At 43.5% G+C, this 26103-nt stretch overlaps 1 protein-coding gene across 3 annotated transcripts in view; it reads left to right on the forward strand.

Moving 5' to 3' along the window:
• The window catches only part of LOC127053147 (contactin-4), a 369811-nt gene that overhangs the window by 170973 nt on the left and 172735 nt on the right, over nucleotides 1–26103 (forward strand). For all 3 annotated transcript variants that reach the window (XM_050957313.1, XM_050957314.1, XM_050957315.1), the window contains exon 5: nucleotides 4346–4441. In XM_050957313.1, the coding sequence (XP_050813270.1) occupies nucleotides 4346–4441 (96 nt within the window). The remainder of the gene's footprint in view (nucleotides 1–4345; nucleotides 4442–26103) is intronic.

Below are 26103 nucleotides of genomic sequence, written 5' to 3' on the forward strand. Positions count from 1 at the left end.
AACTACTTGCTTACAAAATCAGACATAAAAATACAAAAGGATTGCAGCTCACTATTACTGAGAAATTTCTTCTTTCTCATTTTTACCATATAACTATAAAATAAATGAACTGGAATATAAATATTGTACTTGCGTTTCAGTGTATCGTATATAGAACAGTATAAACAAGTCACTGTCTGTGTGAAATTTTAGTTTGTACCGACTTTACTAGTGCTTTCCATGTAGCCTGTTGTAAAAATGGGCAAACAGCTAGATGAGTTGATGTATCCCTAGAAGACTTTTGTGCACCCTCCCAGGGGTACACATACGACTGATTGAGAACCACTGATCTAGTCAGTCTCTCTGCTCAGGGGAACTGATCCTGCAGCCTATACCCATGTGAGTAGCCCTAGTGGAAATCAATGATCAGTGACTACTTCACATGTTTAAACCTGCAGTTCAAGCCCCTGGAGCAGAATTGCTGTACAACAATCTCTTGAGTCTGTTTTGAAGATCACTAGTGCTTTTGTTATTATGTATGACAACCTCCCTTGGCAGATTATTCCATTGTCAGACAGGTTCTCCAGTTTAAAAAAATCCTAATATTTAATTTATTTTCTCCCTACTTTGGTTTCAGGCTATTAGTTCTTATGTTACCATCCGCAGCAAGAATTAAGTTCAATCATACATTCTTTGCACAGTCATAACTAGTCAGTGGGAGTGTTGGGGAAGATGAGGAATGTAGGACTGGACCTTTGAATGCATCACTTTCCCTTTTGTGTATTATTAATTTTAAAGGTATATTTTTGCCTGTTTGAAAAGACATCACTGTTGTTTTTTCTCTAGGCTATAACTACAGTAATGGAGTATGAATGGAAGGGAATTCTCTCCACTCACAACTGTCTGTTGCTCGATTTTCAACATTTAGTAACTTCCCAGTCAAGGAATATGACTCTGTTTTTCTTCCCTATTTATAGATGATTTTGTATTCTGCATTGGTTTTGCTACATATGTTCCCAATCTTGAATCAGGGTTGCCAGTATAAACCTCTGTCTCACTGTGGAGTCCTATCACAATGGTCCACACTAGTTGATCCAGTGCAGAATTTGGGCCGAAATTGTTATGACACATTATTTAATTTGGATCATAGCTTTGAGACCTATGTTTTACTTTGATCTTCCCTAAGGGTCTGATCATGTAAAGCGCTTAGCCAACTGCTGACTGGCCTCAATTTGCTTATCATTGCCTCAGTCTACTAACTCCAAAAGAAACTGAGACATGTTGATATTTTGGACTGTAATAATTTTCACAACACATTCACAGTGTAAAAGGGCTTTCCCTCATCCCCTTCCCTGGTTCTTGTTACACAGGCAGAAAGCAGAAGACCAGAAGTCTGAAGTGCAGGCAATGCAATGTTTATGGGTGTTTAGTTCCAAGCAAACATATTTTGAAGCCCTTCACACCAGTCAGGCTTGTTTTTATATGCCGATAGTTTCCCCCTCTCCTCCCCCAACTACAGTTCTATACACCAGTAGAACCCCTTCTTCTCCCCCCTAGCTACACACACACTGATGGAGCTATTTCTTCCCAGTGTTCTTTTTCCAGTTCTGATGCCACAGAGCATTTATCCTGTGTCCCCCTTGCCAACTCTGACGCTGCAGAGCCTTGCCTGTGTCCCTGTTCCTCCTTGCCCTATTCCCAGTCCCCCATTGTGCCATTACCATTCCCCTTTCCACTCTCCATTCCCACTCCTCCTTCTCAACAGGCCCAAATATACCTGCAATGACGCCCCTAGTCACACCCCTTATAACTTATGGTCATTTTCCATTCTGGAGGGTCATGAGTCAAGGGTCTTCATCCCACCCCGTTTGTACACCATGGGAGGGGTAAGGAGTGAGGCTGTGAGTTTACAGCCTAAGTAAAAACAGTCATCAGAATGCAAATAATGGGCAACAATTAATTATAAGGTTTATACGCATTTTAGCACAGATCTGCTGTGTCCTTATGCTATATATTTCACTATTTTTTAAATGACAATAATATTGCACACTATTCAGAGGGTGTATGGCTTGTGAAGGGAAATTAAGGTAACTTGTGCAGTGCTATGTGTTAGCATACACAGGCAGGCATTTCTCTGATCTTTTAGTGTTTTACCTCCCACTCAGTCTCCCCTTACCGCTCCTTACTGGTTGCCTGACCTTGCTTTGAGACAAGGAGTTGAGGCAGTCATCAAGTGTGCACTCATATATTACACTCCCACTGTACCCTGTAACACTTTCAGCTCCATCGCTTATCTGCCTCATTGTACTAAAAGCCCCATCTGGTTATGGGAAATGCAACACACAACATCTTTGTCCTTTGTTCTTCACACATATTAGTAAGGATGTAAGAGTATTAAAAGTCAAACTCAAAATTTTGTCTCAGGCTAACAAACAGGCTTGTATGCTAACACATAGCACTGCACAAGTTACCTTAATCTCCCTTCACAAGCCATACACCCTCTGAATAGTGTGCAATATTATTGTCATTTAAAAAATAGTGAAATATATAGCATAAGGACTCAGCAGATCTGTGCTAAAATGCGTATAAACCTTATAATTAATTGTTGCCCATTATTTGCATTCTGATGACTGTTTTTACTTAGGCTGTAAACTCTTTGGGATCAGGGCTGTCTTTTTGTTCTGAATTCATACAGCACCTAGCGCAATGGGATACTGGACCATAGAATCATAGGACTGGAAGGGACCTTGAGAGGTCATCTAATCCAGTCTCCTGCACTCATGGCAGGACTAAGTAATATCTAGACCATTCCTGGCAGGTGTTCATCTAACCTGCTCTTAAAAAACCTCCAATGAGGGAGATTCTACAACCTCCCTGGGCAATTTATTCCAGTGCCTAACCACCCTGACAATTAGAAACATGGCTGGGCTCCTAGGTGCTACCATAATACAAATAATAATAAGCCCCTGCCTTGTCCCCAAAAAGTCTTTTCATGATCGTGCAGAACACTCAGCCCAAGGTGTAAGAGGGGACTTGGCCCCAACCCTGCAAAGAGTTTGCATATTGTGTAGCTTTACTCCTGAGTAGAGTTACCAGATAGCAACTGTGAAAAAAGGGACAGGAGGTGGGGGGTAATAGGCGCCTGTATAAGAAAAAGTCCCCCAAAAAGGGACTGTCCCTTTAAAAACTGGACATCTGGTCACCTTGCTCCTGAGAGTAAAGGTATGTGCATGCGTAAGTGTTTTGCAGGTTCAGAATCTAAGACACTACTTTGAGATTAATACTTGAATAGCACTGTGGTTAAAGTGGAAAATGGAGTTTTCTTAATAGCTAAGAGCATTACCGATGGACCTGTGTTAACTCTTCCATAGCAAAAAGATCTAAAGGGGATAAAAAATAAGTGTAATGTTTTTCACTTTCTAACAGTGTAATGACATTCCTGTTGTTCACTTACCTCCTGTGTATTTTCTGTGTTTTTCTGCTACACCAAACAGCAGTTTTGAGATCAGCAAACAATGGCTCAGCTGCACTGAAAGGAAAAACAGAATGGAAATTTAAAAACAAGCCACTATATAAGATAAAAAGGCTATTGGGGTGACTCAATATCCTAGAGATCTTGCACAGAATTCCCCTGGCAGCTGATGCTGCTGATCAATACTTGGTGCTGCTAGTTGGGTCACAAATTATAACTTCAACAATTAATAGTAACTTTCTCAAGCTCACTGTGGAAGACAAAGATGGGGCAGGGTCACATTTTCACAGTGTCTAATACCTCCAGGACAGGACAGGAGAGAAATGAAGTGAGGAATTTAGTGCAATAAAGCACTGTGCAGCTAGCATACATTGGTGGATTAATGTCAGTGTTAGCAGGGAACTTCACTATGGGGAATCTTTCCCATGTTCCGAATTGCAGATTTGCATCCACATGTGGCTTACATGGGAAATCAATAACAAAACTCATCCAAAAGGGAAAGAATCATAATCTGTGGGGAAACAGACATGGATTATAAAATAAATGAGGATAAATGGCAATTTATGGCAATAATTTCTTCTATTGTGTGTTATAATATTAACTGCACAAGCATAATACATTGTTATCTCTGAGTTTACTTTGCCCTCAATGTCCACCAGTACCAACCCACAATCACCCAAATATTTACTGAAACTTTTGCTTCCTCCAATGTTTTGCTACACTAGGCACCAGCTTGTTTTGCCTGTGTCTTAGGAGCAGACTTCTACAAATATCTTTCCCAAACTGATGTTCATTTTGTATCTCCCTCAGAAAATAAAATAAACAACCCTAACATGTGCAGTCCTTCCAGAAGAGAATACTGATGCCATTTCATGCACTCTTTCTTGCTAACAGACCTTGAAAACTTCAAGACAAGAACAAGAAGTACAGTGTCAGTCCGACAGGGTCAGGGAATGGTACTGCTGTGTGGACCACCACCACATTCTGGAGGTAAATCATATCAATAATGCTATTTTCAATATTCAATGGCAATTTGCAGGTATCTCTGGCTCTTGCTCCAGAATAGGGTTTCAAGAGTTCTTAAAGCTTCCATCCAGGGAAGAAGCAGGTGACAGTGTTGGATTGAGAGAATGATCCAACCTGAATGGTTCTTGCTAGGCATACAGACACCTTGGTAAATCTGCTAAGAACTTGGTGTGATAAACGCAGACAAAGGATAAAGTTTTATCATCTAAATGCATGCATGGAGAAGAAGAAACTAATGCAAAGGTCAGTGTGTGCCAAAGTGGAGCAGATGAACCTAGATTAGATGGAGCCCATAGAAGCCCATCTGTTTAAGATCTGCATGTTTGGTTTTCTGCAAGTTTTCAGTCAGCAGGGAGGGTAACCATGTAGAAAGAACGTAGGTCACATGTTGAGCCTCTTTCCATTGCATTATTATTTCATTCACAATAAGGAATTTCACCCTCAGTGCAAGAGAACTTGTATCCTCTGCACCAAATTTAGCCCTGAGGCGCAAGTCCCATTGAAATCAGTGAGATTTGAACCCACCTATTCCAGAGCTAAATTTGACTCTGTATTATGTGGTTCAAAGACTTTAAATAATGTGGGGAGAAATGAAAGGATGTTATCAAGTTAGTGTAACTTCCAAATATGAATTAGCTTAAAACATGGTACATAACATCCCCTATTTTCTAAGTATATTGCTTTTATAAAGAAATATTCAACAGTCTTTAACAGGGAAATGAAAAAGAACACACTACAAATGTGATTTGTTCTCTTCTGACAGTGTGTGATATCTATCAAATCCTTGTCCCTGATGGGAATCAGCATCGATGCTGCCGTTCAGACAGATTAACAGGGAAGTTTCAATAATAACTCAGTGTTTTATCAATGGCAAAGAAAGTGGTATATGGCTCCAAAAAAATCAAATTCTAAATGGATTTTATAAACTATGAAGACTATAACAATTACTTTACTACAACATTGCTTTAAAAGGGGATGATAAAAAAAAGTTTAGAAAATTCAAAGCAGTCATTTTCAACTAAAATTGTATAAAGATCTCTTGTTATATGCTATGTAGATATGTAACGAGTGGTGCCAAAACAATCTTGGTTGACTGAGTATTTATACCTGTGTGTTTCTGTGTTGCAATTCTCACAAATCAAGCATCGGAAAGATAGTTAGTTAGTTGTCTATTATATCAATTGATTGATATTGGACTTGATCGCAGGCAATGCATTGTGTGCCCAGTAGTCAATGAAGTGTGTCATACAACTTCAGTGTATTATCACTATGATCAGCAACCATCTATTTTGGCTGGGTATACACCCAAGTGGTATTTCCAGTAATCCACATATAACTTTTCAGATAATTTCTCTCTCTCTTTTTTTCAATTGTAATCATGTTTTTAAATCTATGTGCCATTTGAGTCCTCACTCGTCAGCTAAAAATTGTCTAGCAGACCATTTGCCACTGTGGTGCTTTTACTGCTCAGACACAATGAGGCAAGTATTTACTGAGCCCATTTACTTTTGACCAGCTGTCAGGAAAGCTTGACAAGTCTGCCAGCCTCCCTTGGCCCCTGGGATTCACAGTGACAAACTAGACTGCCACCTGAAAGAAACAAAATTTTAAAAAAAATGGTTTGGAAGGCCCCTGGGTCTGATACTTTAATGACTTGTGTAGTCTGCTACTGCTTACAGATCAAGAAAGTTTTTAATTCTGAATATCATCTGTAAGCCTTGACCAAACTTTTTGAATCGGGATAAACTTTGCAGAAATCCCACTGACCCCTATTGATCTGAGTAAATATTTTTTGCACCAACATTGTTCTGCATTTTAACTTGTGAGGAGCTCTGAAGTTTTTCTTCACCAAAGGTACATTCCATCCTGTCACTGTATGGGGGAGAGGGAATGCTGTGATAAAGGATAATCATCTACCTAGTTTCTGTAACTAGGACACCTTTCGCTTTCATTTTTCTAGGCATTATCCCTTTCCTTCAGTGTATAATATTACCATCAGAATTACAACTTCTGGAATCTCCATGGAAGTATCCGTTACAGGGACATGGTTGTTTCATCTGCAATCTAAGGCACTTTGTTTCTACCTTAAAGGTTAAATTTGGGACCTACCTGCACTGTGCCCCATTGGGGCATTTGCATTTATTAACTGCTGAGCGCTCGAGCATATAGTGGAAAGATTGGCTCTTATCAGCTCATGTAATCTGGTGTGCCTAAAGTTTTATAGAATTCCCAGATCCCAATGCATACCAGCTTACCCAACTTTTCAGTAGAGATGTGGGGTCCAACACAGATGCAACAAAACCTGCATTTTTAAGGTAAAGGGGCTGTTACTGGAGAGTTCTGCAAGGAAAAAGACCCTGGGGTTGTAGTGGTTGACATTTGAAAGGTCAGAAGTAAGTCTAAGAGCTTGAAGGGTCCAGTAGGAACTTTTCAGTAAAAAGTATCCTGAGCTGACTCCTATATTACAAGCCTGTTACCTAACTCTCATCCCCAGGTGCACAAAGCCTCCATCACCTGCCACCCACTACCACCTGCTTCAGCTTTTCTCCCCCCACCTGCCCAGCTATAAAACCTTGTCTCCCTCCGTGTGACAAGTTTCCTGACTTGATTTCCCCAGCTGCAGGCTACACCTCCCCTACCCCTATGATGAATCCCCTTTTGTTTAAAACAAACAGAAGTATTTTTTTTCACAAAACACAAAGTCAACCTGTGGAACTCCTTACCAGAGGATGTTGTGAAGGCCAAGACTATAACAGGGTTCAAAAAATAATTAGATAAGTTCATGGAGGATAGATTCATCGATGGCTATTATCCATGATGGAGAGGGATGGTGTCCGTGGCCTCTGTTTGCCAGAAGCTGGGAATGGGCAACGGGATGGATCACTTGATGATTACCTGTTCTGTTCATTCCCTCTGGGGCATCTGGCATCAGCCGCTGTCGGAAGACAAGATACTGGGCTAGATGGACCTTTGGTCTGACCCAGTAGGGCCGTTCTTCTGTTCTTATGTTTACCTTGAATTTAGTTCTTGACAATGTGATATAAATTGTTTTGCTCCTCTTTTAGTCATTGTTTAGCCCTCACCTCCCAGGTGCTCAGAAACCCATTCATCCCTCTTTTCATGCAGTAGTCTTGGGAGGAGCTTTTTGGGGTTTTTTATGCTGATGGGGGTTGGGGAGTTGTTTCCCTTCTGGGCTGTTTTAGTGTTATGATCATGTTTATTACCATGCTGAAATTAAAGCTGTGCTGAACTTTGAAGGAGGCTGATAGTTGATCTACATTCAAATCTCTGTTTTTGACTAGAGAAATGGGATTCAAACATATCTCCTGAGATACTCATAAGAATTACACATCTGTTATAACTGTACCAGTAACTGGTCAGTCTTTGAACCTGTTGCTTTGTAAAAATGCTGAACAAACATTACTCTAAAATGCTTAAAATTGGCTTCTTAAAGATATAATAATTTCAGATTGTTTTAAGACATATGTATGCAAATGTGTCTATCCATTTATTTATAATGAGTTCACCATCATAGAGAGAGGCATTGTGTACCAAAAATAAGAAAAGCATATTACTGTCTGAAGGCACCATCTTCCTCCATCACACCCCGTTCTCTCCTCCCTCTGTCCTCTCCCCTGCTTTCTGTGTGCTCTATGCAGTTAGTTTCTGTGGCTGTATATTGGTTACCTAGGAAACTGCTGTAGGCTGGAATTCGATTGAAAATGCTACTGGACTGAGTGTCAGAATTGTGGCCTGTGTTTCAAGTGATGCATGAGTGCATGTAAAATCTTGACAATTTTATTATTATTTGTGACATAAAATAACGTTAAGCACTGGTGCCAAATCCATACATGATGTAACTACACTGATGAATTTGGCCCACTCTCTGTTGCAAGCTATCAGAGCCATTTAAACCAAAATGTACACCCACAGAATCAGTGATACTCCCCCTGTATACATCCGATACACAGTCTCCCATAAAACAAACGCTACCATCCCAGGCTCTCTCCTAACATCATGAGCCCTCACAAATTATCCCCCACCCCGTCCTGACAATATCATCACCGAGTAAAGAGGCTGCCATTTCCCAGTAGGGGCAGGTAATGGAGAAACTTATAAACAAGAGATAAGACTCAAATAAGGCTATTCACAATGACTCTCTCCGACCCAACAATTCAGCTGCCTTAAAATCAAACCATGCTCCTTCTATACCACCCCTGATGAGTCCCACCTCACCCTTACAGAGAATTGCTCTACATACTAAAAACTCCTCTGCCATGAAGATTAAATGTGTAAATTAATTTAGCGTGAGCAATGGGAGGGTGAGGGGAATTCCAGATTATGTGCTCAGGGTTTTTTTGTTTTGTTTTTGTTTTGTTTTGTTTTGTTTTATTTTATTTTATTTTATTTTGCCGTGAGGAATTTTGTTGCTATTTTGCAGATAAAATGGCTGAGATACAGATTGAACTGTCAGATTGGTGTGTTGTGTGTCAGTGACTCAAAGACATTTTAATGTAAATGTATTCAGTGATGACAGTAACAGTCTAAAGAGCTGATAAAGTTATTTCCCATTACTGTGGTCTGAATATATACAGCATGTAAGGAAAGGCATGTTATGGTGTCTGTGAGATAAGCACACTCACTTCTGGTGCCCAGCAAGGCAGAAGACTGAGGATATTATTACTAGATCCACAGTTAGTTTAAATTGGCACAGCTCTATTGTTGTCAGTTGGCCTGTGCCAGTCTACAGAAGCTGATGTTCTAAACCATTTTCAGTCAGAAGAAATTTTATGAAAGGCAAAGTAATTCCAGTCTATTCTGCCCTAGATCCTGGTATTCTCATTTGCCCTGCATGAAGAAAATGTCGTCGTTTTTTTTTTTAGCAGGACCTAATTTGTATTTAATATAATTCACCCTGCTCAGCATGAAATAACCTGAAGGAATGGTAGAATTTTTAGGCTCCAGAAATAGAGTGATTGTTTCCAAATTGCATTTTAGTTAGCCAACTAGCTTGCTCACCATATACGTTAGGAAACCATTTGCTAATGATTACTGCACAATTACTGCAGTTATCTCCTTTTCCAACTGTGGGGAGATAGAAGTGAGCATGAGAGTATCCGATGTTCCTGGTGGGTACTCTTTCTAGGGATGTTTTATCAATGAAAAACTATAGCAGCCTCCATCTCAAGGGATTCCCAAAGTAGTTTTTACAGACTAAAACTTGTAGAGATCACTTCATCCAATACTGTAGTTCTGCCATCTCTGGGATGTAACACAGCAATTGTTTAATGCTTTACTACAGCAATACACAGCAGTTTTAGGCTAGACATGAAGAATACTATATATAATTGAAAATACAAGAGCAATTTAGAGAGAGAAAATACAATTATCTGATTTGGAATTTGATTAGGACACTGTGTTTAATGCCATCCCCTGGCAAATAGTGCCATGGACCTTTAATTTACCTGCTGAGGACCAGAAAACAAGAAATCTGTTTCATGAAGAATCTTGAGATATCAGCATTTGTTTTCCTTTCACATCTAACCCTAGACATTTTGAACTTTTTCTCAAAAAAGCCCACGAGACAGACACACACCCCCCAGAGTAGCTAATGGTGCAGTAGTTAGCAAGTGGGAGACCCAGGTTCCAGTGCTTTGTCTGCCCAATTCAAAATAGGGAGTTGCATCTGGGCTTCCTAGATCTCAGGTAAGTGCCTTAATCACTGGCCTATTGCCTGGTCTGAGATGAGTCTCTCTCCAAAAAGCTTTGGTTTTGACAGATTGGCATTTTATGACGAAAAAAACATGTTGTCCAAAAAATCCCAACTACCTCTCCTGAGGACAATGGTTTTACATATCGTAAAAAAGAACACAGTGCCGCTTCGCACTGTGACTCAGATGGAATAGCACCATCTAGTGAAGCATTATCACTAGCACATCATCAGCTATGCCTTGGAGAAAACTCAGCCGTGGAGTGGCCCAGCCCACCCTCCTTCACTTGGAAGGAGATGCATGCATCTGAAGAAGTGGGTATTCACCCACGAAAGCTCATGCTCCAAAACGTCTGTTAGTCTATAAGGTGCCACAGGATTCTTTGCTGCTTTTACAGATCCAGACTAACACGGCTACCCCTCTGATACTTGATACTAGCAATTGTTACTTCTGCATGGTGCCTCCAGTTGGGAAAGGTGTGTCAAAGAAGAAAAAGTGGACTGTGCATTATCCAAACATTCCATCAGCTATACGCCCAGTACCCCACGGAGAAGGACTGCCAGTTCCTGATGCACCAGAATCATTCTCACTTGAGTCAGACAAGGAAGAGGATGAAACTTCTGGTCCTGAACCATCAATGTCAGAGGACCCACATTTTCTCCCATCCTCCTCCTCTGAACCACACCTCATAACACAAGGTGAACTGAATGACCTTGTCAGGGATTTGGAACTACCCAAGAGTAAGGCAGAGCTGTTGGGCTCCAGACTACAGCGGTGGAATCTCCTGGCAGACTATCAGGGCAAATGGAGCCCATCAATGCTTGCAGACTATTGCTGGACAGTAACAAGAGATGCTCCATTTAATGAATACAAGAGACAAGCCAAGAAGCGCCGAGTAGACACTGAATAGGACTAAACTATGTACAAAATAGTTTTTTGCCTTTTGTTTCATAATAAATTTTATTTATAGAACCCTTTTGCTGATTTTTAAAGTGTTACATAAACAGGACAGGTGAAATATTATCATGTAAAGCAACCATAAACACATGAAAAGACCTAGGTTTACAATTTATGATTAAAACTCTACTATCTACACAATATACATAAACATAAAATGTAAAAACTTAAATATCTTAGAAACAGTAGCCAATCAGTTGTTTTAATTGTCATATTTGAATTCAGCAAATCAAAATACATAATAAATACCACATTTTATCTCTGAAGCAGATGACTTCTCAAAAATTGTAGACCAGTGTAATTTGGAGGTAGCAAAAATAGTACTTATAGTGCTTTACATTTTCAAAGTACTGCTAGATCGATACCATCTGAAGATGTGTACACTCCATAGGGAATGAGACACCCCTCTCCCATTGGAAATATTTCAGGGATTCTTTCCCTTTAAGTGAATTCCATTACAAATCTCCATATTTAATATCGCTTCACTTATTCATGTCAAATCAGTGCTAATACACTGGTACTTTATTCTGTGCATTTATGGAAATTGGGACATTTAACTGTCATATTTACCAGATTTATGTTGTTGCTGATTGCCGCATTACCTACTATACAAATAGTAATTTAATTTTTGAATACTTGCTAACAATATCTCTGCTATTTCATTATGAGTCTATAGATTAAACAGTGACAGTGAACTATTTAAGTCTGAGCCGGCTTCAGTTGCACAGTTTACTGAACACTAACAGCCTCTTTTTGAAACTCTTGCAGCTTATAGAATGTAATAACTGCAGGGACGCAGAACACACTCTTGTAGTAAAAGCCACAGATGGAGGGCCCAGAAAAGTTCATGCGGTTGTCCTTTTGGTGTTCCTGATGTACGATCTCCTTTCAGGGGCAGTGCACATAGGAATACAGGGCAGGCAGCTTGCCAACATCAGTGACCCACGGGGGAGTATAAATTCTGCCACCAGCTTCTCTGACCTGTTCTGTTTTGGGGTGACTCCCTTCCTTCTGGAATCAAAGCATTGCAAGAATCAGATCTGCACTGGCTGTCCCGCCTGTATCTGTGCCATTCTGCATCTCCATGAGGAGAGGACAGTGTGGAATTTACATGCGTATCAAAGCATCAGTTCTGGTTGATTTTGCCATCAGTGTCCCTGCCATCTGTGAATCCTGTCAGAGAAAGTAATTATTGTGTGCCCTTGATATGTCCCTCCCATCATCGAGTCCTGGCAGAGAAAATTTAGCTGCTGTTGTTGTTATTTATTACATGCAAGAGAACTATACTGAAAATTATTAAGGCTGCAAAGTCAAGCACTCAAAAATTAGGAAATGCCAGAATTAAGGTTGCCTCTGCATGCGTTATAATACTGTCTTTAATTACATGATCATATACAATTTTTTCCACAGGACCACAGTCTCATTTCCTACACAGGATTGCTGAATGTTGTGTAGTTAAGGGGGCTGTTGTCTGGAGGACTGCTAGATCATTTGTTGCAGAAGTTGGAAGGTGTGTAGTGAATGAGGCAGGGTACTGCAGAAAGAGAAAAGACAGTTGCATGGTTGAAGCAGTTGAATGATGCCCTGGAGAACTGGGTTCTGTCCCTGCCTTTTCCATAGAGTTCCTGTGAGATGCCAGTCAAGTCACTTAAACTGGTCTTTTCAGGGGTGATCACTAATTGTATGTTCCTCATATTCTGAATGCCTGATTTCAGACCCTGGGTATGATTTGCAGGAGTGCTGAGAACTGCAACTGAACTCGGCGGAAACTAGGCTGTGAGTAAGTGTGTGAGTAAAAAGTGCTATATAATGCTAAGTACTCTGCAAAATCAGGTCCTACATATTTTGAATTGGGCACCCAAAATTAGTGAATACTTCTTTACCTTTCTCTCTCTATGCCTCCATTCCTCATCTGTACTAAGGATGTAAAAGGTTAACCAGTTAACCAGGAAGTATTAGGCTTACCGTTAACTGGATTTTAACTGGCCAGAGGATCCCAGCCCCGGCCGCGGCAGGCAGGTTAGTGTGGCCTAAGCCACCTCAGGCAGGCTGGATGGGCCACGGGGCGGGACCCTGGCTGTGGTAGGCTGGGGCAGCCCCGGCTGCAGAAGGTGGGCTGGGGTGTGATCCCGGCCGCGGTGGGCCAGGTGGGCTGGGGTGGAGTGGTCTCAGCCATGGCGGGCCAGGCAGGTGGGACCCCATCCCCAGCTGTGCAGGACCATCAGGACCTCAGGCCCACAGCCCCAATGGGACCCTAGCCAGGTCAGTGGGACCCCAACCCCTGCTGCCCCACCTGGATGACCTTGGTTAATGGTTAACCAGTTAAACAATGTAATTTTAATCGTTTAGCTTGTTAACATCCCTAATCTGTCTTGGAGATGGGGGGGAGATGAAAATAATTTTCATTATTGTGTGTGAAGCACTTGTATTGTATAGTGATGAGCACCACAGGAAAGCCCCTGAGGAAATTTATAAGTCTGTCTTCAGAGCAGGGCTTGAATAATGTGATGTAAACAAGGCATGAGACCACACATTGAGCAACATGGAGAAAACAAAATATGAACTGTCTATTCTGTGCACTAAATGAAGCAGGGTTGCTGTGCAAAAAATAGTATGAGATCAAATTAACCTATACATATAAAGGGGCCAAAATAAGGTTGCATCGCCAATTTTAATTCTGACATTTCCTAACGTTTGGGTACTTGACTTTGCAACCCTAACAATCTTTTAACGTGGGGTTTTGTGTGTGATTTCATACCTCTTTAAAAAAGCAAACTGAAAAAACCAGAAATTATATCATGTGGCATCATATTGATACCCGTGTAGATCATTAGCAGGGGTGAAGTCTTTAGATCTGCCACACTGAGCTCTGCCACTTAAACTACTGGAATAAACGATAGCAGTAGTAGGTCATTATTCTCCATGTAGGCCAGCTCTAGAGGGAGATGGGACATTTTGCCAGTGGGTTTCACAAATATTTGCTGTCAGAGGAGGGTGCAATTCAAGACTCTGGAAGTGTGTGCACTATAGTGGACACAGACTCTTCTGACCACAGGCACTGACTTTTAATTTTCCCTGTGGGTGCTCCACCTCTACTCCACCCTGAGGCCCCACCCTTGCTCCGCCTCTTCCTGTCTCTGCTCTGGCCCCTCCCCAGAGGCTTTACCCTGGCTCTGCCTCTTCCCACCTCCCCCAAGGCCCGTTGCTGCTCTTTGTCCTTCTGCCAGCCGCCAAACAGTTAACCAGTGGCCCCATCCCTATTTTTTTTCCTGTGAGTGGTTGAGCCCTGGAGCACCCACGGAGTCGGCGCCTATGCTTCTGACCATTGCCCACAAGCTTGGCCCTTCTGCCCTATTCCCCCTAACATTTCCCTATTCCAGACTTGTCTCTACCATACCACTAGTTCCTCATCACATTCCTATTCTCCATGCCTACCCAGCCCCAGTCTTCACTCCTCGGGCTGCAGATCCCAGTCCCTGTCCCTTTGCCCAGTAAATCCTAGTCTTACCCCTTCATACCTCCCATCTCACTCTTCCCCAAACTCCCAATCCCAATATCCTTGCCCAGCCGGTCCCATTTCTCTTCCCTACTCTCTGATGTGTCTCTGTTTCCCTCCAATCTCCCATCCCCTCTGCCCACATTCCCCATCCCCATGAGTTCCCAGTCTCTCTCTCCAGGTTTCCTCATCCAATTTGTGTCCTCACCTCCCATATCCCAGCCTATACCCATCCAGTGCCTATTCTCTCCTTGTATCTCCTGGCTCCTTGGCAGATCTATTTTACTTCCTTCTTCACAGCACACTGTCTCCCAGACCCATCTCCCACCTGTTTTTTTTTTCATCTGATCTCAGTTTCTCCCCTGCCCCATTGCATTCCCTGGTTTCTCAGTCTCTGCACCATGCAACCCTCCTGTCCCAGGCTCCTTGTCCCAATCCACTATCCCAGTCCCTCCCCACAATGGTCTGTCTCTTGCCCCCCTCTGAATTTGAAGCAGATGGTTTCTTTCTCCGTGCTATCTAAGTACCAGAAGGAGTTTACTGAAGACACAGGAGAGACAGTCTTCCTGCTCTCAGTCCTTGTGTCGAGCCGCATCACGGCCCAGAACAGCTGTTACAGAGGAAGGCTGACTTCATCCCTATACTTCATCCCTGGGCTGGAGCACACCTCAGTCGTTCTGTGAATACAGTGCATGTGCTGTCCAGTCATGTGCAGGAAACAGGAGGGGATACAGCATGATCGGTCACTCTCTGAGGATGATGTATACACAGCCTGGTCACACACAGGAGCTGTGAGGGGATGGAACAGGCTCAGTGAGGGTTGCAGCTTCAAAGCTTTTAGATGTTAAGCTCTAGAAAGTCTCTACTGAGCATGTGCGAATTGTGATTTATCAGGTCTGGACAGATTTTCATGGGGATGGCAAGCAGAACATCTATGGCACAAAGGCCACTCACATAACAGATTTCATGTCCCTGCTGCAAAATATGGAGGTGCTAGAGCTTTCCAAAGAAAGGATAGAATTTTTTTAATATTAAAAACGTTACTTTCCCTAGCCTCATTCTCATAAACAGCAGAACTCTTTGGGCTGAAATTTTCCAGAAAGATTCAGCCCAAGGCAGACATGTGGCATGGAAAGTCTCAGCCCAAATAAGTCAAGTCTAGTAAAGTTATAAGCAACTGAAAACAGGATTGTATAATTGAAAGTAATGCTCCCTCTATAATTATTTGTATTGCGGTAGCACCTCAGAGACCCAGTTGCAGATCAGCATCTCATTGTGCTAGGTGCTGTACAAACACAGAACAAAGGGAGTCCCTGCCTCAAACAGCTTGTAGGGAGCTCCCAACAGGCTTTTGAGGAGACTGGGGCTTAGCCACGAGTCATTCTCCCCCTCTCTTTTGCCTTTCGGGCTTTTCTTCACCATTTTTGTTTCATTTGCTCACCTCCATGCCTCTTGATAAGAGGAGTCACGTAGGCCTATTCCCAACCCTGGTGGGAACATCCTATAGAATAATAGAGATGGGACTTCTAGGGTGTTATAAATATTACTTTAAACCAGCTGTAGGATTCACTAGCAAATTCCATAGATTGGTTTATATGTTCTCTCTCTGTTTCAGTTATATGGTTTCCCATGGCAATAGCACCTCACAATATTTAATGTGTTTAGCCTCACAGCACCCAAGTTAGATACAGGAGTGTTGTTATGCGCATTTTATACATGGAGAACTGAGGCACAGAGCAATTAAGTGACTTGTCCAGCATCATACAGGAAGTCTGTGGCCGAGTTGGGAATTTAACCTAGGTCAGAAACTGGCGCCCTAAGCACTGAACTATCCTTCCCCTCCCATCATTTCTTTAGAAATTATACCAGTTTATCAAATGGCTTCAGTGGAGTTATGCAGATTTACACCAACCAGGGGATCTGCTGTAGTATTTTCGGTTAAATGCTATAGTATTTACCCATAAAAGAGACTTAAAAAAGATCATTCTAAATTTGTATCCAAAATCTCACAGGAATTTCAGTGCAGCACAACTCTGAGCAACCTGACCATTTCATAGCTTGATCTGTGTTGTCTGAACATAGACAGAATTCAGCTATTTTTCTTCCACTTTGTTCTATTAGAACTATAAAAGAGGTATGTTTTACTAATTAAAATAGAAATATGCACTCATGTGTTCAGATACGGATGCTTGAAATGAGGCTCGTACATTTGTATCTAGTCACTTATTTTTCCATTTAGGAGCCTAACTTTAGGTACTCAATTTTAAAACGTTGGCATTGATTAGTAGGACTTTGTTTGGAAAAACAAGATTTAAAGGAAAGTGAGTTAACACCTTGTTCTTTGGAATTATTGTATGCATACATGTTACGAAGATCCACTTGCATATTTCCATCTTCCCAAGGGGAAGGGAGTTATTAAAGATCAACCTGTTCAAATAACTCTTAACTATCTCAGGCCATTACTTTTGATGGAATTGCACTTGTAACCTCTGTGCCTTTGAGCTGATATGTTGACAGGGAATTATTTTCACATCTTTTTCACATAATGGATGAGCTGCTAAAGGTTCTCTCTTTTTTTGTTCTCTCCTGACTTTTTCAATAGCTGAGAGAACTTTTGGTTCTGTTGCACAGATTAATCAAGTAGAACTAACTAAATTTAAGCATTTGACAGAAGAGATGGCAATTTTGATTTCATCTCAATCTCAGCCTTTGATGCTATATGGTAGGTAGTGAAGTGCAGTTGCCAGCCTTGTTTTCAAAATACACTGCCAATTATAGCAGCGAAGCTCTGCAGACATGTCCCCAGCACAGAGTGTCATTGATTGGGAAAACACATAGAGCCAGCCTTACAAGTGGGCAACATGGGTGACTGCCCAGGGCACCAGGGTCAGGGGGGCGCTGTGGTCAAGAGGGTGCTGGCAAATGGGCAGGGCAAGAGGCAAGTGCCCACCGGCCTCCACTCCCCACTTGTGGATGGCTTTGTTGGCCCATATAGGGTCCTGGCTTGGTTGAATAGGCTGGGCCAGCTCCCAGTTAGGGAAGGAGCTGAAGTTGTGAGGGGTGTTGTTACAACTTGCAGCTGGGGAGAGTCTGTCTTGGGGGTGAGCTGCGAGAGCCCCAGCAGGCCTGGAGGAGCACCTTGCGGGACAGGATGGGGCCAGGACTGGCCTCGCCCCTGGGCCATGTACCAGTCCACACAGAGACTGGGAATTGAGGAGAGCACTCGAGGGAGAGCTGCTTCCACCCTGTGTCACAGCTGGGGTGACCAGACAGCAAGTGTGAAAAATCGGAACAGGGTGGGGTGTAATAGGAGCCTATGTAAGAACCCCCCCCCTAATATCGGGACTGTCTCTATTAAATCGAGACATCTGGTCACCCTAGACACAGCCTGACTGCCAGGATAGCTGCTCACTGCCTTCAGTGCCCATGGATCGGGGAGGATGGGGTGTGCCCAGGGTAGTGGTAAGTGCTCCTGGGGGTGCACAGCAGTGTCTGAAGTTGGGCAGCACTGGGGACAGAGGCAGCGGGGCTCCCTGGGCAGGTTAATGGAAGCTCAGGGAAACAGACCCTGTGTCAGGTGCATGCTGTGCTAGGCTTCAGTTTGTACCTTGCAGCCCTGCCATCCCTCTAGTGCTTCGCTCTGTTGCCAACCTGGTGTTGTTGCCGTGGGTGCCAGTGCAGTGGTACACAAGGCATGTCATGGTATAATTCCCCACTCTGAACCTTAGCGTCCAAAAGATGGGGTACCAGCAAGAATTCCTCTAAGCTCAATTACCAGCTTAGTACTTGTAGCGCTGCCACCATCCAGGAATTCCAGTGCCTGGTACACTCTGGTCCCCCCAAAACCTTGCCTGGGGACCCCCAAGACCCAGACCCTCTGGATCTTAACACAAGGAAAGTAAATCCTTTCCCTCATCATTGCCTCTCCCAGGCTTCCCCTCCCTGGGTTACCCTGGAAGATCACTGTGATTCAAACTCCTTGAATCTTAAAACAGAGAGGAAAATTCACCTTCCCCCCTCCTTCTCTCTCCCCCTCCCAGACTCTCCCTGAGAGAGAAAGTAATCCTAACACACAGAGAAAATTAACCTTTCTCTCCCCCTTCCCTCCTTTCTCCCCACCAATTCCCTGGTGAATCTAGACCCAGTCCCCTGGGGTCTCACCAGAATAAAAAAAAACAATCAGGTTCTTAACCAAGAAAAGCTTTTAATTAAAGAAAGAAAAAAACAGTAAAAATTATCTTTGTAAATTTAAGATGGAATATGTTATAGGGTCTTTCAGCTATAGACACTGGGAATACCCTCCCAGCCTAAGTATACAAGTACAAATTAAAATCCTTTCAGCCAAATACATATTTGAACTCCTTCCAGCCAAATACACATTTGCAAATAAAGAAAACAACCATAAGCCTAACTCGCCTTATCTACCTAGTACTCACTATTCTGGACATATAAGAGACTGTGTCAAAGAGATTGGAGAGAAACCTGGTTGCACATCTGGTCCCTCTGAGCCCCCAGAGTGAACAACCACCAAACACTAACAGCACACACAAAAACTTCCCTTCCTCAAGATTTGAAAGTATCCTGTCCCCTGATTGGTCCTCTGGTCAGGTGACAGCCTGGCTCACTGAACTTAACCCTTTACAGTCAAAAGAGACATGAAGTACTTCTTTTCTATTAACCCTTAACTATTTGTTGATGACACAAGGGTACACACAGTCCCGACTGTAACTTAAAGCTTCTCCAGTGAACTCAAGGTGTGTGACCATACTGTGTATCTGTTCTTAAACTCAAAGAAAGGGGGGCAAAATACAAGTTTGCCCAGGGCACCATTTTCCCTAAGGCCTGGCCTGAAAACACATTTGTCTTCACCTGATTTTTTTGGAAAACAATGACAGGCATTTCACAGGGTGAAAACAGTACAGACATTTCACAGGCTGAAAACAGTGCAATGGTTTTGGTTATAATCATGAAGAGGATGAACTGTTGTGTGAAATGAATTATTTTTTGCCTGTGTAATCATCTCTGCATGGATCATGTCCCAAGTTCTCCCTCACTTACCCAACACTGCCTAGGAGGAAGTGGGGAAAAGCAGGAAAAGTTGAGCAGGACTGTTCAGTAGGACTCTCTGCTGACAAGAGTAAGGTACTGCTCAAAATAAGAAAGGTTCTCATCTCCTCTAACAAAAGTTTTGGAAAAGGAATTTTTTCCTGCAGGAAAAAATCTGTATATGTCCAAAAAGAGAATTTGCAATAAGCAAAGTCATTAGAATAGGCCAATACAGAACAGAGAAAACCAAAGCAGCCTGCATCATTTACCTGAGTTTAATATTAAAAAATATGCTAAAAAAATCACACTGTTGTATTCAGTCAAATTAATGGAAAGACTTGATTCACTGGTTTAACTAGTTGTCTAATTGCTGAATCTGTGAAAAATCCGTTGTTGATTGTGGTGAAGGTTGGAATGAAAATGTGATTGTTCCCTGGTGCCTGAGGGGGAAAGCAGCTATCACTAAAACTGCTTGAAGTAGCACTAATGACATAGCCGCTTCCTTGAAACATTTAGGATCTCAGAAGGTGAACTTTCGTCTGTGCCACTGAGACATGTTTACCGAAGTGAAAGAAAGATGCAGTGAGAACAGAACTGGAGATGAAATAGCTAAACAAACCCTAGCCAAATGGTGGTGCGGTGAATTTCAGAGATCTACAGCTGGACAAGAGAATCACTTCACACACAGCAAAGAATCTTGTGGCACCTTATAGACTAACAGACTTTTTGGAGCATGAGCTTTCGTGGGTGAATACCCGCTTCGTCAGATGCATGTAGTGGAAATTTCCAGGGGCAGGTGTATATGTATGCAGGCAAGATAGAGATAATGAGGTAGTTCAATCAGGGAGGATGAGGCCCTGTTCTAGCAGTTGAGGTGTGAAAACCAAGGGAGGAGAAAGTGGTTTTGTAATTGGCAAGCCATTCACAGTCTTTGTTTAATCCTGAGCTGATGGTGTCAAATTTGCAGATGAACTGAAGCTCACCAGTTTCTCTTTGAAGTCTGGTCCTGAAGTTTTTTTGCTGCAGGATGGCCACCTTAAGGTCTGCTATAGTGTGGCCAGGGAGGTTGAAGTGTTCTCCTTCAGGTTTTTGTATATTGCCATTCCTAATATCTGATTTGTGTCCGTTTATCCTTTTCCGTAGCGATTGTCCAGTTTGGCAGAGGGGCATTGTGGCATATGATATATATTACATTGGTGGACGTGCAGGTGAATGAACCGGTGATGGTATGGCTGATCTGGTTAGGTCCTGTGATGGTGTCGCTGGTGTAGATTTGTGGGCACACACACACTCTCCACCTTGAACTAGCACTCCCACACCCACGTTTAATATTGTCATTCTGGGTTATACTTCCTGGAAGCTGGTGGGCATAACCATAACCTTCATTCACAATAAATGTAAGAAAACAGTTAGGCTCCTTTATACAATAGATAGATGAAACAGTAGGAGACACTGCCCAAAACAGGTCATGCAGAGCTGGTCAGAGGCAGAGCTATGTTGGTAAAGTTTTTTCACTGGTTATCATTTGTTGGGGATGTGTGTGAGAGTGAGAGAAAGAGAGAAGATGCAACCAGAAACTGAAGGAGACAAAGAAGTCACACGTGCCGAAGAATTGGTACTATGACCCTGAGAAAAGGCTAAGAGAAAGAACTTTGGGCTAAGTGCAGGCTGGAAAAGGGCTTGGAACTGTGAGCAAAAAACCTGGCTCCTCAGATTCCAACTGTGTTTAGGGAAACAGGATTTTGTGTTCATTCTTCGTAATAAAACATGATTTGATCTATCATGGATTACACACACCCACCCACCCACCCACCCAATGGAAACAACGCACAAGATCCTACCAGCCATGTTGATCAAAAATAGTAACAATATTAGAAACTACACCCAACACAAAAGAGACCTGGTCCATGACTGAGATTCCTAGGTGCTCTGACAATACAAATAACTAATAAAAAAAAGTGCTGTCTATTCTGCAGAATACATGTTTAGCTCTGAAAGCCATCAAGTGACATATTGCAGTCAGAGAACCCAGAAATTGCTGCTCCACATCCTGCACACTGCAGTATGAATTTTTGGGCCAGATCCTCAGCAGCTGTGAATTAATGTAGCTCCATTGAAGCCAGTGGTTGAAATCCTGTGTACCCAGGTGCAATCATTTATCACCAGAACAAAATTAATGTAAGTTATCTCATTAGGTACTGGTATTACAAATAGCCTGTAAACAATGAGTCAGAATCAAGAATCCATTGTTGGACAGTCCCACAGCATATGCATCAGGCAGTATTTGAAAACAAATACAAGCTATAAATCATTTACCTTTTTGTACTTTTCATTGTCTGTTCCTTTATGAAAATCAGTTTTAAAAAATTACAGAAGAAGAGGCCATTGCTGAATTAAATATGACATTACAGGGTTAGGAAACCTTGCAATCAAGTATAATTCTATTCTCTCTGATTCCACATGTTGAAGAAGTCTCCTTATCTGCAGAACAGGTTTCTTGAAACTTAAAATCACTCATAAAAACTCTACTCTAATTTAAATTAGAACGGGTTTAAAGTATATGGTCCATCATTTACTTTTTGTGTGCAGCCTTACCCACTGCTTAAATTATTAAGATCAAGAAGTAAAAAGTTTCTCAGGAGATAGATATGGAGGAGATTAAAATTAATCCTCCATAATCCTTGTTTTAAAACTGCTCAGTCAGTGTGTGTACATGTTTATCAATTTATTTAAGGGTGGGAGGGAAATAGATTATTGTATATACTCGTTCATTAGCCCGTTTGTTTATAAGATGACCCCTCAAAATGGATAGGTAAAAATAGAAAAATTGTATGACCCTTTCATAAACCGGCCCTATATTTCAGGGGTTGGAAAACTTTGGCTCTCGGCCCATCAGGGTAAGTCACTGGCGGGTTGGGATGTTTTGCTTACTTGGAGCATCTGCAGACATGGAGCCCCTCAGCTCCCCGTGGCCACGGTTCGCCGTTCCCAGCCAAAGCGAATGATTCCATGGTTATATAGAGTTTAAAATCATCAAATTTTGGTGTAGACCCATTTATAAACTGACCTGCACTCTTTGATGCATCACTTTTCTACCAAAAATATTTGACTTATGAACAAGTATATACGGTACATATTTTTGGTTTTGGAACTTCTTTTATAAATGTCCCATCACATATGTGTCCTTAAACATTTTTCTGGTCTATCACTTGTTTGATTCTAACATTATTATGGTTAAGATTGTTTTGTTGTTTTGTTTTGTTTTAATTGGGAATTCTAAGAAATTGCAGAGCTCTACTCCTGGTTATACTGGTGTAAATCCAATTTACTTTGGATGTACCCTTCTTTAACTACTTGATTTTACAACCCTTACGAAAGTAAGTTGTCTCATTGATTTCAATGGGGACAACTTTTGTGAACTGGAGTTGCAGAAGTGGGCCATAACTGAGAGTAGAATTTAGCTCAGATAGTTGGAGCCAGTTGGTGTAATTCAGTGGTTCTCAAACTTTTGTAGTGGTGACTCCTTTCGCATAGCAAGCCTCTGAGTGAGACCCCACCTTGTAAATTAAAAAACTTTTTTATATTTAACTGTATTATAAATGCTGGAGGTGAAGCAGGGTTTGGTGTGGAGGCTGAGAACTCACAACCCCTCAAGTAATAACCTCGTGCCCCCCGAGGGGTCACAACCCCCAGTTTGAGAAACCCTAGTGTAATTGATTAGTACTTTGACTTCAATGGCGCTACACTGATTTATACCATCTGAGGATTTAAACATTTCGATTTATGAAGGGAAAGAATACATTGGCTTACAGTTTCCTCTTACGGCTGCCCTATACCTCTGCAGGTTTAATATATATAATGTTTTGGTAGGGTAACCCCACTATGTATCATTTATGCACGATTCTTGTAGATTTTCACCCTTCAGTCACTTAGGAGCTGCAACTCTTCATGCAAACTAATGATCTCCTGCTGACTGACTGCCCACTTGCAGTTCTGTCTTCAGCACATCTGTCAGTGCAGCTTCCCCAGGGATCTGTATTCAAGTTTGAAACGGTGACACATGTGCATTAACAACCCAGTGACTTTTCTTGTTAATAACTGACTAAATCTTCGAAAACAGCAAGTTTCCTACCAAACACGTACTATTTTCCCTTGTATGCCAGTTGAGCTGGTGGACTGTCACAAGATAAACAGCAAGGGAAAAGACATCTGGCATATGTAACTCACGCTGCAGTCACAGGCCTGGTCTACACTACGCATTTGAACCGAATTTAGCAGTGTTAAACCAATTTAACCCTGCACCCGTCCACACAATGAGGCCCTTTATATCGATATAAAGAGCTCTTTAAACCGGTTTTTGTACTCCTCTGCGACGAGAGGAGTAGCGCTGAAATCGGTATTGCCATGTCGGATTAGGGTTAGTGTGGCCACAAATCCACAGTATTGGCCTCCGAGCGGTATCCCACAGTGCACCATTGTGACCACTCTGGAAAGCAATCTGGACTCGGATGCACTGGCCAGGTAGACAGGAAAAGCCCCATGAACTTTTGAATTACATTTCCTGTTTGCCCAGCGTGGAGCTCTGATCAGCACGGGTGGCGATGCAGTCCCAAATCCAAAAAGAGCTCCAGCATGGACAGTACGGGAGATACTGGATCTGATCGCTGTATGAGGAGACTAATCTGTTCTATGAGAGCTCCGTTACAGAAGATGAAATGACAAAGCTTTTGAAAAAATCTCCAGGCTATGATAGACAGAGGCCACAGCACAGTGCTGTGTGACAAGCGTAACAGAAAGCCAAAGAATCAATTGGACTCTCATGGAGGGAGGGAGGGGTTACTGAGGACTCCAGCTATCCCACAGTCCCCACAGTCTCTGAAAAGCATTTGCATTCTTGGCTGAGCTCGCAATGCCTGTAGGGACAAACACATTGTTCGGGGTGGTTCAGGGTATATCTCGTCAATTTAGGCCCGCTTCCGTGAAAGAAAAGGGAAGGAAATCGTTTCTTGACTTTTTTCAATGTCACCGTATGTCTACTGCATGCTGCTGGTAGATGTGGTGCTGCGGCACTGAACAGCAGCATCCTCTCCTCTCCTCTCCCTTCCCTGGTGGCAGATGGTACAGTGCAAAATGACTGATAACTGTCCTCATCATCATCCCGTGAGTGCTCCTGGCTGGTCTCAGGTGAGGTCGTCTGGGGGCGCCTGGGTAAAAATAGGAATGACTCCCGGTCATTCCCGGCAGATGGTACAGAACGGCTGGTAACCGTCTTCATCATAACAACTGGGGGCTGAGTTCCATCAGCCCCCCCCCTTTCATGTCTAAAGAAAAGATTCTGTACTACTTGGACTCTCATAGCAGCGGGATGCTGGGCTCATCTTCCCCACACCATTTAATCAGGGCCGGCTTTAGGCCGATTCACCCAATTCCCAGGAATCGGGCCCCGCGCCTAAGAGGGCCCCGCGCCTTAGACACTTTTTTTTTTAAACTTACCCTGGGTCCCTGGCTGCAATCTGCTCAGGGGTCTTCCGTGGTCCTGCTCCCTTGAGCCAAGCGCAGGAGGGAGCGCGGCAAGCCCTGCGGCCCCGGCTGGAGCCCCGGCTAGAGCGCCGCAAGTCCCACTCTCCCGGCTGGAGCTCTGGCCGGAGCACTGCAAGCCCCGAGGCCCCGCTTTCCCGGCTGGAGTCCCGGCCGGAGCGCGGCAAGCCCCGCTCTCCTGGCTGGAGCTCTGGCCAGACCGTGGCAAGCCCCGTGGCCCCGCTCTCCTGGCTGGAGTCCCAGCTGGAGGGCGGCAAGTCCCGCTCTCCCTGCTGGAGCCCCGGCCGGAGCGTAGCAAGTCCCGCTCTCCCGGCTGGAGCTCCGGTCGGAGCGCGGCAAGCCCCGAGGCCCCGCTCTCCCTGCTGGAGCCCCGGCCGGAGCGCGGCAAGCCCTACAGCCCCGGCTGGAGTCCCGGCCGGAGGGCGGCAAGTCCCGCTCTCCCGGCTGGATATCCGGCCAGAGCGCTGCAAGTCCCGCTCTCCCAGCTGGAGCTCTGGCCGGAGCGCGGCAAGCCCCACGGCCCCGCTCTCCCGGCTGGAGCCCCCGCCAGAGCGCGGCAAGCCCCGCTCTCCTGGCTGGAGCCACAGCCGGAGCGTGGCAAGCCCCATGGCCCTGCTCTCCCGGCTGGAGCTCCGGGCCTTTAAATAGCCTCCAGAGCCCTGGGGTAGTGAGGGGCTCCGGGGGCTATTTAAAGGGTCAGGGCTCCAGCTGCCTGCCTCTGCCACCCCAGTTCTTTAAATAGCCGCCATAGCCCGGCCACCCCCATGCATTCCCCAGGGCTCCGGCAGCTATTTAAAAGGTCCAGGGCGGGGTAGAAGCTGGGGAGCCCCGGGCCCTTTAAATAGCCCCAAAGCCCTGGGATGCAGGGAGCTTGGGGG

This window comes from Gopherus flavomarginatus, chromosome 6 (assembly GCF_025201925.1).
Source record: "Gopherus flavomarginatus isolate rGopFla2 chromosome 6, rGopFla2.mat.asm, whole genome shotgun sequence".
In the NCBI taxonomy this organism is placed as follows: Eukaryota; Metazoa; Chordata; order Testudines; family Testudinidae; genus Gopherus; species Gopherus flavomarginatus.